At 38.2% G+C, this 12,452-nt stretch overlaps 1 protein-coding gene across 1 annotated transcript; it reads right to left on the bottom strand.

The window, feature by feature from the left end:
* Nucleotides 1-3,250: 3,250 nt before the first annotated feature.
* ZSCAN26 (zinc finger and SCAN domain containing 26) lies at nucleotides 3,251-11,832 on the bottom strand. The gene is given in 5 exon segments (XM_045552039.1): nucleotides 3,251-4,984; nucleotides 7,869-7,986; nucleotides 8,313-8,607; nucleotides 8,609-8,769; nucleotides 10,843-11,832. Coding segments are annotated over 4 exon segments (1,407 nt in total). The 5' UTR covers nucleotides 8,704-8,769; nucleotides 10,843-11,832; the 3' UTR covers nucleotides 3,251-4,085.
* Nucleotides 11,833-12,452: the final 620 nt, after the last annotated feature.

Here is a 12,452-nt window from a genome sequence, read left to right as displayed (position 1 = left end):
TCTTCTGAGTCTTGGCAATTATGAATAAAGCTTCTATAAACATTCATGTTCACGTTTTTGTGTGGACATAAGTTTTCAGCTCCTTTGGGTAAATTCCACAGAGGGAGACTGCTGGATTATATGGTAAGACTATGTTTAGTTTTGTAAGAAACTGCCAAACTGTCGTCCAAAGTGACTGTACCATAATTGCATTCCCACCAGCAATGAATGAGAGTTTCTGTTGCTCCACATCCTCACCAGCATTTGGGATGGTTAGTGTTCTGAATTTAGGTCATTCTAGTAGATGTGTAGAGGTATCATTGATGTTTTAATTTGCATTTCCCTGATGACATAGGGTGTGGTGGATCTTTTCATATGCTTATTTGCCACGTATATACCTCTTTAATGAAGTCTGTTAAGGTCTTTGGCTTCCTTTTTAAATGTTTTCTTGTTGTTGAGTTTTGAGTTCTTTCTGTATTTTGGATATTTCTTTAATAGACATATCTTTTGCTGTGGTATATCGAGACAATGAAATATTACTCAGTACTAAAAAGAAATGAGCAATCAAGCCATGAAAGGACATGAAGGAAACTTAAATGCATCTTACTAAGTGGAAAGAAGCCTATCTGAAAAGGCTACATACTGTATGATTCCAACTATAGGTTGAGGATCCCTTATTCGAAATGCTTGGGACCAGAAGTGTTTTGGATTTCACATTTTTGGGGATTATTTTCCTATATATAACGAAACAGTTTGGACGTGAGACCCAAATCTAAACATGAAATTCATTTATGTTTTGTATATACCATCATATATACACATAGCCTAAAGATAATATTATACAATATTTTAAATAATTTTGTGCATGAAACAAAGTTTTGACTGCATTTTGACTGTGACATGAGGTTAGGTATGAAATTTCCCACTTGTGGCACCATGTCAGTGCTCAAAAGTTTCATATTTTGGAGCATTTCAGAACTGTAAATGACTTAAATGACTAAAAATAGAGACATATACTATATTGTGCAGCTTATCTAGAAAATTATCATCTTCCATGGAGATTGTTAACAATCTGGGTGTCTTAATCAGGGATTTATTTATTTGTTTGTTCTGAGGTTCAGAAACCCAGTCTAACTTAAAAAGAAACCTTTATTGGAAGAAAACAGAAGTATTCCAGGGACTCCCAAGACCAGGGTGTAGATGGATCTCAGAAGCTGAGGCCTGAGGTTGCTATACCCGTGTCTCTGGGCCCTTGTGGGATCTCTGCTTCAGGAGTTGGCTTCATTCTTTTGCTTCTCCATTTGTCTCTATTTGGTTATGTGGCCACAAAAACTGTTCCACCTCTGTATTACTTTCTGGTTAAAATGCCTAATAAAGACCAACCACAGTCTGTGATCCAATGTCAACTTCCTATGGGTATCTAAATGGCTAAGCCTTGCTTAGAGGGTTCCCTCTTTACCCAAGCATCAGTGGTCAGGGAAGGGTCATATGGCAGGCTGTCCATGCAGGATCATGGCAGGACTGGACTAGAAAGGGGTGTGCAGATAGGCAAATTGACTGTCCTGTCTGCTACAAATGAAAACTGTTCATGATATAATTGAAGTTTAGTGAGAAAAGCAAAGTGTTTCTATGTGCAAAAAAAGAATAGGATCTCAAAATATGTAAGAAGGTATATCTGGATCACGAAATGGGGTGATTTATTTTTATTGTTTTCAAGTTTTCTATACGAGTTTCTATCATAGACAAAATTTAATAAGAATGTATGAAGATATTATAACATGGACATGGGTGATGTTTCCCCTTATTTTTCCATACTATAATACTTTTATAATTGCAAGCTATATAATAACTTTATCAGTTTTTAGACAGGAGAGAGGGAAATAGAGACACAGAGGCTTTCCATTCCACTTTACATGTGGATATTACAGGATGCTACCCAAACAGAAATGTCTGATCAGAAGATATTGCTGTAATACATTCCTCCTGGGTTCCTGTCCTCTGAATAGATTTTTAATTTACCTTTTAGGGTGACTAGGGTGTGTCTTACACTGCAAGTGAAACCTTAATTGAGATTTGTTATGATACTTGCCCTTTGTTCAATGTTTCTATGATTTTTGAGAAGGAAAACATTATTATTTAAATATAGCTCTGACATTTATGCCCAGGTGAATATGGGTCTGCCCCAAGTGGAATGAGGAGAACACCATTTCCTTTGGAGCTGTAAGAAAGAATTAGGTTGTCCCTGGTGTCAATGGATATATAATGTTAATACTTGTTCTATATAATCATCATGGAGAAAGCCAAGATAAATTTTCCAGATAACTAAGGGTATATAGTTCTTTATACTAGGAATCTTTTAATTTTCATTGCTTTTTCATAATAATAATACAGATATTCTATGTACTTTCCTTCTTAAACTGAACAGAGTTAAACAGTTTTAAACTATGACACAGAACTAAATGTTTAGGTACTGACCTCAGCATAGCCCTCAAAATACTTGGGGGAAAAATTCCTGCCATCAATTTAGTCATAAAGGCAGAATAAAACATACATAGTTTTATGGCTTCCTAAGCAACAGACTATGACTGACTTTACATGAAATCTTTTAACTGTTAACTGCCTAATCCAACATTCATTCTCCCCTTTATCCTTAGTGACAGAAGCCTAATTTTCAGCTGGGTACCCTACAACCCAGAATAAGGCTCACTTTCTAGCCTTCCTTTCCTAAGTTTTGGCTTATGACGTATGTGCTAAGACATTCTTGGAGAGGCTGTTCAAAGGTAGCTGATTGTATTGGGAGGTAGCTCTTTTTATCCTGCCTTTTGTCCACATTTTGCATGTGATGGCTGAAGCTTCAGCAGTCATCAAGGACAGACTGATTATCTCTGCCTTTTCTATTGCAAAGAAAATTAAACTTTTATGAAGTCGCTCCTATTTTGTTGTTGTTGTTTTTAAACTATATGTGCTGAACCTAGTCCTAATCACTACATGAGGGTTCATCAATCTTCCCACACTGGCAGACTAAGAAGTCTTCTCCAAATAGCAGTACCCTATGCAGCTGCTACCAATCAGTAAGTGATGGTTATCATCCTGGTGATGTGTTTTGGAGTGGATTCTCTTAATATTCCTTATCATTACTATGACATTCTGGTACTCATGATATAAAGATCATGATCTCCTCTCCAAGCTGACTTTATTGTTTTAATTCTGAAAGAATTCCAGAACAAGCAATATTTTAAAATTGTATCAAGATTAAAGGAAAAAAGTTCAATTTCTTTCACTGGACATTTATTGACTAGTGTCCATGCAGCAGCCACTATCCTGGCACTGGAGTTATCAAGTAAGACAGTTGCTACTTAGATTAATTCAGCACAGTTTATTCAAATGACTCATGAAATCTCTCCCATAGTCTCAGTAAACTTTCATTTATAACTTGAATCATGAGATAATGTGATGGGGATGGGAGTAGGAAATGGTAAAACTACATGAAGCTAACCAAGAAGGCAAGTTCTATAGTTAACCAGCAAAAGATTATCTTTGCTTTGTAAAATGTTTCCACTGATACTGGGTGAGGAAGCATGAGGGTGAGGTCAGTGGGAGGAATGGTGTGAAGCCAGCGGGGGAAAATGCTCTCATTAACCTGTACTTTAAGACACCTTTGAGAGTGGTATATTTCCAAACATCATTAGTCTTATTTCATAGGAGTCTGTTACCATAGCATATGCAAACATATCAATCTGCCCTTGTTCTGCTTAATCCTATAAATCTGTGGACCCTTGATTCACTACTGACTTAAAGCCTCCACTCAGGATGAGGCTCTTTACTGCTTAGAGATCCATAATTATGCATTTATTATGTTAAAGGCTCTGAAGTCCTGCACTGAAGAATGCTGGTTAACTTTGATCCCATAGTACTACCTAGGGTGAAATTACTATTTTCCAAAATTGACTTCAAGGAAAATAAAGGGGAGGGAATGGAGGTAGACAGCTTCCAATTTGGCCTCCAAGAATGCTCTGATGCCAACATTGGCTAGAGTGACTTTTCTTAAAGTGTTGTTTGCTTGTCAGTGTGCCTTCTCCAAGGTTCTACAAGGAGAAAACACCTCATCAAGCCAGTTTGTCTTTATGGTGATATCTCTGATGTTGAAAAAGACCTGATCTCTGCCTGAAGGCTTCTCCACATTTATTACACTCATAGGGTTTTTCTTCATTGTGGATTCTTACATGCTGAGTGAGGTGTGAATTTAGTCGGAAAGCTTTCTGGCAAATGTTACACTTGAAAGGTTTTTCTCCAGTGTGAATCCTGTGGTGTCGAATAAGGTCTGAGGTCAAACTGAAGGCTTTCCCACACTCATTACATTGATGGTTTTTGGAATGACTATGGATTCTCTGATGATGGGTGAGAAGTAGAGCCTGACTAAAGGTTTTTCCACACTCCTTGCACTCACAGGGCTCCTCCTGACTGTGAATTCTCTGGTGTCGATTAAGATGAGAGCTGCGCCTAAAGTTCTTTCCACAATGGATACATAGATAAGGTTTCTCTCCGGTATGGATTCTAAGATGTTCCAAAAGGCCTGCATTTTGGCTAAAGACTTTTCCACACTCCTTGCACTGATAAGGCTTCTCACCCAGATGGATTTTCTGATGTCTGACAAGGTGTGAACTCCTCTGAAAAGCTTTCCCACACTCATGACACTGATGACCTTTCTCTCTAGAGAGGATTTTCTGATGTCCAGTAAGGCCAGAACTCTGACAAGCTTCAGATTCACAGAGCTTCTCTCTCGTGTGTACACTCTCATGTTCAATCAGGTCCAAGTGCTGGATAAATCCCTCTCCACATTCTGAGCATTTGTAGTCAGTCTCCTTGGGCTTGACTGGCTGCCTTTCCAAGTTAGACTCTTCATAATGAGCCTCCATGGGTTCAGAGATTTTCCCAGATGATTCAACTCTCCCACAGCAGTCTGTCACTACAACAAGCTTCCCATTCTCAATCCTTGTCTCCTCACCTGAAACATTAAATATATAACACCAATTACTTGTTTTCTGATGCTTAGGGAAAGGAATCTTCTAAGAGGAAAAATTTAAATCAAGCCATGTGTGTAAACTAAAAATGTTGTGGATGCTTGTGTTTGCATAAAATATATATGAAGTGATAAGAAATTGTTAACTGTGATTGCCTTTGGGGAAGGATGGGGGATTGTGGAGGGAGGTAACTTATTTTTAATGACTTAAATTTTATCAAGTGATACACACCACACACAGAGAAGCTAATAAGCAAGCAAACCAACTGTCTTCAAGGGCATGACTGTATATTCTTGAAAATAATTTATCACATGAAAAATAAAAAGCTAGGTTAATTGAAGACCCTGGGCCAATAAGAAAGGGATAGCATTTTAACTAAAAATGAAGAAATATAGATGTGGTGCCAATTTTATCACTCACTGTGTAATCTTAGAAAGGTAATTTAAATCCTCTGGGCTCAGTGCCCTCATCAATAAATTAAAAATACTGGATCATAAGACCTTCAGAGTAACATGAAGTTCACAAAAATGCCTTGGCCTTTCCCAATCTCCTTGGACAGCAGTAACACATCTTTTCTATCTCAATGCTGTAATAATTTGTTCATAAGTCCGTTTCTCCCCCTTCAACCTCCAATGTTCCAAGAGACTATGAGCACCTGCAGAGCAGACTTTGTTTTCTCTAGCACAGTGACTAGTACATAACAGAAACTAAACAAATGTTTGCTAAATAAGTGGCCTGTGTCTTAAGGGTGAAATTAAAAGATGATAAAGAAAAACCTAAGCTCAGACACACAAGCAGAATGGTGAGAAGGATGGGCAGATGGGATAAGTCTTTAAAGGCTAGGAGCATGAATGGAGACACAAAGTCAGAATGAGAGAGTAATAGGGAAGCTGGAGAAAGAAAACAGATGAGAGAGACGTTAAGTAGCACCATTAACAAACAAATGAGGGTTAATCAATGTGAGCAAGATAAAGTCAGCAGATAATTAAAAAGGAGAGAGTGGATGAGAGCCCAAAGTAAAAGTGAAAGTGAAGAGATTAGTAAGGAGATATCAGAAAATGTAAAGTCACATGTGAGGAATGTTGAGATTAAATAATGCAAATAACAAACTGTGTATAAAGGCCCTCTGCAACAGAATGAAGTAGCCTACAATGAGGGCAGGAAGTGAGAGATTAATAGAACAGAATAGGAAAGATTCGTTTCCAGTAATAATGTAATAGCACATATATTTAAAAGGAAGGAGAAGGGTTGAAATTAAAAAACAACCTTAACTTTAAATATAAAATAACACTTTCAACAAATCCAGGGGGTAGAGAACATTTTCAAGAATCTACTGTCATTACATTCACTTTTTATATTTAAAATACATACCTGTCATTGATTACATGGCTTAAGTTCACTTCTGCAAGGTTATTCAGAAAAGGCAGGGCCCATTCTTTCAGCGACTTTATTCAGAAGGCTCCCAGAAGAAGGGGACTTCTGAAGTAGACTCGGAAATTGAACAGAGAAGTAGGCAGAAAGTAAAGCATGGCTTTAGATATAAAATCAGCCATTCATCAAATAAACATTTATTGAATATCTACTCTACGCCAGGGACTAAAGCAGACTCAGCAACAAGACAAAGAACTAAACTAGTAACTATAGTATAATGTGATTAGTTCTACGACAGAAGAAATCTTGCAGCTCTAGGAGCATAGATGGGGAAACTAACTCAGACTTGGGAGACTTACGGAAGGGTAGAGAAAAGTGATATCTAAGATAAGTCCTGAAGGATGAGTAGGAATTAGTCAGGGAGAGTAAGAAAAACACATTCCAGATAGAAGAAACAGGGCAGAAGAGGTTCAGAAGAGAGAAACAGCAAGGAGCAAATGGAATGTATCTTGGCATTGTGGGAACATAGTGTGACTACGTGTCCCAATTTGTCTGGGAGGACTGAGGAAATTTCCAGGACATGGAACTGTCAGTGCTAAAAGTCTCAAGAAAACTATGATTGAAAAGACACGTTTTCATGTCAAGAAAACATGAGGCTGAGATGTAAACACACTCCAGAACATGCCCTGTGAGTCTGTGCTAAAGGCTACTGGGAGTCAGTGAAGGTGGGGATTTTTTTCTTACTTTTATTTTTTACTTTTTATTATGGAACTTTTCAAACGTCAAAAAAAGTAAAAAGAATAATAATACCCGACTCCCTGAAGGGTTTTAAGGAAGGGAGAAACATTAATGAATGTACATTTAAATGACGGAGACTGAACAGGAGGTAACTTAAATGGAAGTACCAAGGTGACACTAATGCAAAACAAAAGAAAGAGAGAGAGAAGTAGGGATTGTATCAGACTAGAAAGAAGAAAACAAATGTAAGGAACAGACATTAGAAAGAGGAATTTCAGTGACAAAGAAAATATAGTAGAACAAAAAAAGAAATCCAGGTGACATTTAGAAATAAAAGACAGTAGCCATTTACAATAGTCTGAAGGAGATAAGAAAAAATGAATAATGAAGCATGTAGCTGGGATTCTTTGCCCTGGGTGAGAAACTAGCACTACTTTTTTTATTTACCCCTACAGTAAGGAGAAAAGGGCAGGGTAAAGGTCCAGATTCCCTTTGTACCCTTTCCTTGGTGTTTTGTCCAACTAAAATATTTGGGGTGATAGAAATCTTTTATATCTTGAAGACCAACCATAATTAATTCACATTTGTGAAAACGCATTGATATGTATAATTAAAAGAGTGAATTATACTGTATGTAAATTATACTTCAATAAACCTGACTCAAAACAAAAACAAAACACAAGGATGCTCAGCAGGCCTCAGAGGGAACCACACAGCCCACCTCATCTCACACACAAGAACATGCAATCCAGTTCTTACCCTTCTTTTTCTCAGACTTTGAAACTTCACACTCAGGCTGAACCTGCTGCTCCTGCACTGCTTTCAGAGGGGCTGTCTCCTCCACAAGCAGTTTTTGTTTCTTTGCCTGGTCTAGGTCCTAGGGACAATTAGGTACATGTAGGGACAATTAGGAACATATGGGTTTAGAAAACTGCTGTTCAGAAAAATAAATGTTAGAAAAAAGAACAAAGAGAAACCCCAGAGGGGCAGAGAAAAGGGGTTGAGGAATCTGGAACACAATCGGTTTCCTCCCGGGAGAGGACAGGCAAGGTTGAGGTAAGACCTACAGAAATGAACAGCCAGACTGGAAAGAAACTGAACCAAAGCTTAGCAATTTCCCTCCTACCGGTGAGTTCACATTGACCTGTCCGGCAAGAGATCTCAATCCTTGCTTTCCTGCAAAAGAGCACATCTGACCCTTACCACCTGTTGTCCTGTTTCTCCAAGTTCCAGCTGCAAATCCTCCAGAACAACAACCATGTCCTCTCCGCTCTCTGGGTGATGCTCCAATAACCCGGCCTGAAGCTCCTTAGGCAGAATGGTCAGAAATTGCTCCAGCACCAGTAGCTCTAGGATTTGCTCCTTAGTGTGGGTCTCAGGTTGCAGCCACTGTTGGTAGAGCTCCTGCAGCCAGCTCAGTGCTTCTGGAGGTCCTGTGGTCTCTAGATAGCGCAACTGCCTGAATTGTTTGCACAAGGGCTCCTGTCCAAGGCCTTTGCTGCAGCTTGAATCCCTGTTCCCTCACTACCCGAAGCCCCTCCTTCTTCAGATTCAGGGGAGCCAGGGAATGGGCACTCACCAATGCTGTTGTCATCCCCAGCTTCAGACTGCTCTCTCTGTTTCGGAGAACTTTCTTTTTACTGTATCCTCAGGGATACTCCTAAAAATATAATAACAAGAATCACAGAAACAGTAATAGTAGTAGTAACAATAGCAATAACCCCTTCTTGGGTTTATACATTTCTTGCTATCCATTTATTTTTCTCTTTAAAACAACCATTCCTAAACACACATACAAAATGAAAAAAAAAAAAACCCCTGTTTTATAGAAGATTGGCAGCTAATGTAGTTGGAATAATAGAATTCAAAAATCACCACTTTGCAGCCCTCAAAATGACTGATTCAGTCAAGAATTGTAAATGGTTGCTAAAACCACTGGGTGAAAGGAGTGGAGGAAGAGGACATTCTTCTAGTCTCAAAGAATCACCATACTGATTGCTTATTAATTACAAAGGGAAAAAATGGAGATTTCTGGCAGTCAAAACTTAACCAAATGACCAAACTTTGCAACACTAACAGTAAGACAACTGACATCATGTGCTTTATCATCCGTGTAGCATTTTGACTAAAAATGTTTAACAAGAATCTAATAATGAGGAAACTTTCAGATAAATCCAGAATGTAGCTCATCTACCATAGGCATAGACTCTTCCAAATAATCAAGTTTATAAGAATAAAAAGAGGGTATGGGAAGCTTATTGTTAGTAAGGAGACACAACTAAATGCAATGTATGAAATTTGACTCTTGCATTTAAGAAAAAAACAGCTACCAATATTTTTTGAAGAATTCAGAAATCTGAACATGACAGATATATCAGAATGTAGCAAGCAAACTATAGCCCTGCAGACCAAATAGAGCCTGAAGCCTATTTTTCTATTCCTTTATTGGAATACAGCTACACTCATTTGTTTAGATGTTGTTTACATCTGCTTTTGCACTACAGTGGCAGACTTCAGTAGTTGCCACAGAGATCACATCACCTGTAAAACCGAACACAGCTACTATCTGGCCTTTTACAGAAAAAGGTTGCTAACCCTTGATATAGAATTTTCTCAGATGGTATAACAGTTTCATGGTCATGAAAGAGAATATCCTTATTCTCAGGAGATGCACGCTAAACTACTTTCAAATGTTTCAGGGAAAAAAAATGTGCATGTGAAGAGACAGAGTACACAAATGTAGCAGGAAGTTGACAACTGCTGCTATATGATGGGTATATAGGTATTACTTGTACTATTCTTTTAACTTTTCTGTAAGATTTAAAAATTCTCAAATTGTTGAAGGGAAAAAAGATACAAAATAAATATAACCACTTATACATCCTTTAAACTCGATATCAGAATTAACTAAAAGAATGTAAGAATATTCATAACTCATCTCATTTACTGATTGTCTACTGTGTGCCAAACTCTCTTAGTTGCTGGAAATACAGAAATAAAGGACAACTCCCTGGTCTCTACAGATCTCTGCTTCTCAAGAAATCTTGAGTGAATAAGCAACTGCACTTCAGTGGCATAATGAAGGTATGCACAGGATGCTAGCAGAGCACCTGTGAATGGTAAAGCAGATCATTCCCAGAAGCAGGTCAGAAAAGGATTCCTGGAGGTTGAGTCCTCCTGAGTGTTAAAAGACAAGTGAGCGGTAGTCAGACAAGAAAATAGGAAAAAGGTTTTTCATACAGAGAAAAAAGTGTAAGAGCTGTTTGATGTTCAGTATAGTAGGTTCAGTGTGGTAGTTAGTTTTAGCTGGGAAAAGATTATGTGGGTCTGGAATCCTGGGAAACACCTACACATAAGGAAGAAAAGTGAGTAGCAACAACCAGAGAGGTAGGAGGAGAATAAAAACAGCAGTACAAAGAAGGCCAACGAGGTCTATCTCTCTAAGTGTGTAGGGGTAGAAAGCACCTGGGCCTCAGACAGGCCTGAGTTCCAATCCAGCCTTATCACTTACAAGCTGTCTGACCTGGGTCAAGTTATTTATCCTCTTGGAGACTTAGTTTACCCATTTGTAAAATGAAGATAATATCTAATTCACAGAGATTTTGAGGTAAATGAGATAATAATCATAAATAGGAGGAATTCATTGATTTGTAAGTGAAATTATAAGGAGGCAGTGCTTAAGAGTGTGAAATGCCATAAGAAGGTGGATTAATCTAAGACCTGACATACTCACTTGATTCAAAACACAGATGCCATTGGTCACCTCTGTGAAGACAATTTTGGTAGTGAAATGGGGAGAATAGCCAGCCTGCCATAGGAAAACAGAGACAGTGAGCAAAAATTCTTCTTTCAAAAAGTAAGACATTGAATGGAAGTGAGAAATAGGGCAGAAACTAGGAAGGGATAACATACAGTACGGTTGTGACTTAAGTTGCTATCTTTATGCTGATGATTTCCTTATTTTTCAGGCTAGGTATCTTGAGTGTCAGACTTGAATTTCCCTCTGCCTATCTCATACCTGCATACCTTACAGAAGCCTCTCAAACTCAGTATGTCAAAAATGAATTTGGAGAATTCCACCATTATCCCTTGGAGCAGGCCCTTAGCATTCTTCATTTTGACTACTCTTGACTCTATAGATTAGTGAAATAGTATCTGCCTACTGTTGATACATGCCTTTGAATGGATGTGCATGTAGGGAGTGGAGGTGGGGCAGGTTGGCTCACTCAATCAGTGGCTCTGCTTAGCTAAGCTCCAAATACTTCTTGCTGTTATATATTCCTGAATGTGTACATAGTAATACTCACCAACTGATAGTTATTTTTTCTTTGTCAAAAATGCACTTAAAATTTTAAAAGCCAAATCCTGGTATTCTTAATGGAAGTGAAAAGGCCTAAGAAAGTTATGACTATTAGCCAGAAAATAAAAGTTTGGTATTGTGACGGTTAGTTTTATGTGTTAACTTAACTGGGCCACAGGGTACCCAGATATTTGGTCAAACAGTATTCTGAATGTTTCTGTGAGGGTGCTGTTGGATGACAGTAACATTTAAATCTGTAGACTATAGAATGAGTAAAATAGATTACCCTCCATAATGTGAGTGGTCCTCATCCAATCGGGCTAATGGTCTGACTAGAACAAAAAGGCATGGCCAGGCATGGTGGCTCATGCCTGTAATCCTAGCATTCTGGGAGGCTGAGCCGGGATGATTGCTTGAGCTCAGGAGTTCCAGACCAGCCTGAGCAAGAGTAAGACCCCATCTCATAAATAAATAAATAGATAGACAAATAAAAAAGAACAAAAAGGCTGATCCTTCCCTGAGGAAGAGAATTCTTCCTAACAGCCTCCAAACTGAAACATCAGCTTTTTTCTTACCTTCAGACTTGAACTGAACCAGCTCTTTCTGGGTCTGCTGGCCTTCAGACTGGAACTACACCATCAACTCTCCTGGTTCTCAGGCCTCTGGACTTGGACTAGAACTAAACCATTTGCTCTCCTGGGTCTGCAGCTTACAAAGTCACTCTGAAGATGTTAAGACGTGCCAGCCTCCATAATCATGTGAGCCATTGCGTTATCATAAATCTCTTTCTAGATATCTATCTATCTTTATTGATATAGATACCCTATTTATAGGATAATTTCTCTAGAAAAATTTTGTTTCTCTAGAGAACCCTAATACAGGTATACAAGATATGATGTTTAATTAGTGGTGGCTCATTTCTATGATGTGATTAAATATATATCAAAAGCAATATAGAATAAAAATTTTGATAAACTGTTTTTAGGGGAGCTCCATATCCAGCTATTTGAATCAGAAAACTGATCATTCCTTCCTTCTTTCAT

Source organism: Lemur catta, chromosome 5 (genome assembly GCF_020740605.2).
Source record: "Lemur catta isolate mLemCat1 chromosome 5, mLemCat1.pri, whole genome shotgun sequence".
Lineage (NCBI taxonomy): Eukaryota > Metazoa > Chordata > Mammalia > Primates > Lemuridae > Lemur > Lemur catta.
Note: the sequence above shows the minus strand (reverse complement) of the source record. Positions and strands in the feature narration are given on the sequence as shown.